Here is a 3218-nt window from a genome sequence, read left to right as displayed (position 1 = left end):
ATTAATATATTATAAGTTATAATATATTAACATGAAATCATATTATTTAATTAGTATTGATCAAGAAGTAATTTGGAATTAATTTAGTGAAAAAAAAAGAAACTAATTAAACATGGACTTATATATATATATATATATATATATATATATATATATATATATATATATATATATATATGTATATATATATATATATAATGGGCCAATGTTCATCTAGGATGGGCTAAGCTTGCATGGAAGTCCATGGATAATCCATGGAGCTTTTAACCCATGGATCCTATGGAAATGAAAGGTCATGGGTGTTAGGGTTTACATGGATGAAACCCTAATCCACCATACTATATAAAGAGGTATTTGGCACTTGAAATGGCACTAGTGTGTGAGAACAAGGTTGGGTTGATTTCTAGAGTGCTTCATATTCTCTCAAAGTCTTCCAGGTTGTTTTTGGTGATTTGTGATTCAACTTGAGGCATTCACATTATTGGTGCTAGGCTCTTAAAGCTTCAAGCAATCAACCACAAGAAAAGGTAAGTCATTATATTAGTTTTTATATTACAAGTACCCCATGATATGCTAGTTAGGATGAAAACCTTGGAAAAACCAAATTTGCATGTATAATAGAGAAAACACAGATCCAAGGTTTATAGGGTTGCATGTAAACCATCAGAGTGTTAGAATGCTCAAAACCCCATCACTTACCATAACTAAAAAGACTAAATTACCCTTCTTTATTTCTTTTTTTCAGGTTTGTATCGATCGGATATACTTCAAGTATAATAAACAATAACAAACTAACTAAGCAAATAAAAAACAGAAAAAGTAAAGAACACGGAATATTCACTAAGTTGTCTTTCACCAAGAAAGGGTTTATTTTCACCAAGAAAACAAGTTGTCACAAAGATGGCCATCGAGACGTTAACATTAGGATTTCACCATAATGTTGGATATATACTAAACTATATTAGTATATCCTTTCAATCAATGGATTGTATCTAGACTATACTAAGAACTAATCATTATCACCAAGATATCGGATCCGTTATATATATATATATATATATATATATATATATATATATATATATATATATATATATATATATATATATATATATATATATATATACCTAATATACAAAGATTACATTACATTACTTAACTACACATTGACGATGATAATGTCTTGAGACGTTGGCGTTAATGCTGATATTGGCATTGGCGATGTCAGTCAGCGTATAGAATGTTTGACTCACCAAATCATAAGGTGTGGCCTTACATTTTTAATTTCTTTGTTCTTTATTTATTAAAAAGTGTTTAGTAAATAAGGTAGGTCTCACTCCCACTCCTCTCCGTCACCTTGCCCTAAAACCTATACATTGCAACCACAAGAAAACGTGTTTCATTTGCGGTATGGTCATTTCTGACTCACCGAAAAATGTTGCAGGCGACCCACCCCTTACATCCACTTTTACCTACCACTTTTTTCATCATTCCCCGTATTTCCATCTCAAATGAAGTAGAGGAACAAAGGAGAGAAAATCACCACCACTTGTACACCTGACTAAATCACCACCACCTTTATTATAAAAAAAAAAAAAAAAAAAACAACACCCCATCAAATTAAGGAATCCATTCGAACCAAAAATCCAAACAAGTAATTCAGAACCAGATATGCAGATCATAAAGCAAATCCTAAATCAATCCATTAAATAAAATAATCAATCTATTCAAACAAGAAATCAAACCCCATCGAACCTGTGACTCAAATCTTAATACAAAATCGAGTCTTCAGTTGGTTTTTTGGTGTTGAAAGCGGTCAGATAGGCAGAGGTACATAGTCGTCGGTACGTTGGGGTTGTTCGTCAGAAAGTAGCAGTAGTCATCGGAGAACTGATGTAAGGGTTTGGGGAAGGTGAGAACATAAATGAGAGGGTGGGTGGGGATAAAAAAAGGGATTGGAGGGGGGGGTTATTTCTTTTTTTTTAAAATAAAAATGATAAATAAATAATCAAAAATTAAATAAGAAATTATTAACAGTAAAGTACTCATTTTACATTTGGTAGGGATAAGACGTGTAACAAAATACATTCTAGATACCTTCTGAATTTAAAAATAAATAAATAAATAAATAAATAAATAATTTAATAAAACCTTAAGGACCAAACATGTAGATTATCCAAAACCACAATGACTATTCGTATAATTTTTTCTAAAAATTAACCAACAAGTCTGTCTTGAATTTTATGAAGCGACACTTTCATTTACTTTTGGTGAATAAGGTCTTCGTTGTTTGATTGAGTTGTACTCAAATCAGACAAAATTGTTCGATCTAACAAAAAAGATACCAAATGGATTCTAGTCTAATATTATCATCACTCTTTGAGGTCTTGTGTTCAAATCTCTTCTAAGATATAAGTAAATTAATGAGTAGTTTAGTAGTAGGTTATATTAGTCGATCAAAAATCATATCAAAAGATGATATTGATAACGAGAAAAACAAAAATTTGTGTCTATTGACATGGTTGAGTATCGATTGACACAATCATTTATTGTTTAGATTAGCTTATGATTATGTTAGATTTGTCATTCAAAAAATCATATCAAAATACTTAATTACAACAAGAAACACAAAAATTTGCATCTAGAGGCATGTTTGCATATTGATTGACATAATCATTTATTGCTTTGGATCTTATCTGGTTCATACTTCATAAAATCCTACTTGATCCATCTCCCAATAAAACTCTTTTGTCAAATAAATAAATAAGTGGTTTAAAATGACACATTTGTCCATTTAAATTATTTGTTTTTATAATCAATTGTCAAACATAGACTTTGATATGTTAACAACTTCATTTACCTCTCAATTCATGTATATTAATAATGTAATGTCCAAACTGTATGACAAGAGGTGTTTAACTTTTTAATTCTAATAATTAGTGGTTTTGATTTGACACTTATGTGTAGGGCAACATGCAAGTGCACATTCATAATGATTTAGCTCGAATATTATCTTTTGTGCATGTCGTACAAGTGATAGGCATAGCTTTTTGTTTCTCGTATAAATATGTGTTATGTAAATGGTACATGTACTAACAATAACCATCAAAAGACGGATAGAAAAATGTCACACTATCTATTCTTGTTGTTTAAATTTCTATTAAAATCACTAAGTTACCCACGGGGTTATCAAAGGAAGAACAGGAGCCTAAAGTATT

The 3218-nt window shown here is 30.3% G+C and overlaps 1 protein-coding gene across 1 annotated transcript in view; it reads left to right on the top strand.

Moving 5' to 3' along the window:
- The first annotated feature begins 3048 nt into the window (after nucleotides 1-3048).
- Nucleotides 3049-3218, top strand: part of LOC111920470 (probable glycerol-3-phosphate acyltransferase 3) — an 18759-nt gene continuing 18589 nt past the window's right edge. Inside the window, exon 1 of the mRNA XM_023916045.2 lies at nucleotides 3049-3218. This exon is cut by the window's right edge and continues 596 nt beyond it. Within this exon, the coding sequence (XP_023771813.1) occupies nucleotides 3068-3218 (151 nt within the window). The 5' untranslated portion in view covers nucleotides 3049-3067.

The sequence above is a fragment of the Lactuca sativa genome, chromosome 5 (genome assembly GCF_002870075.4).
Source record: "Lactuca sativa cultivar Salinas chromosome 5, Lsat_Salinas_v11, whole genome shotgun sequence".
Lineage (NCBI taxonomy): Eukaryota > Viridiplantae > Streptophyta > Magnoliopsida > Asterales > Asteraceae > Lactuca > Lactuca sativa.
Note: the sequence above shows the minus strand (reverse complement) of the source record. Positions and strands in the feature narration are given on the sequence as shown.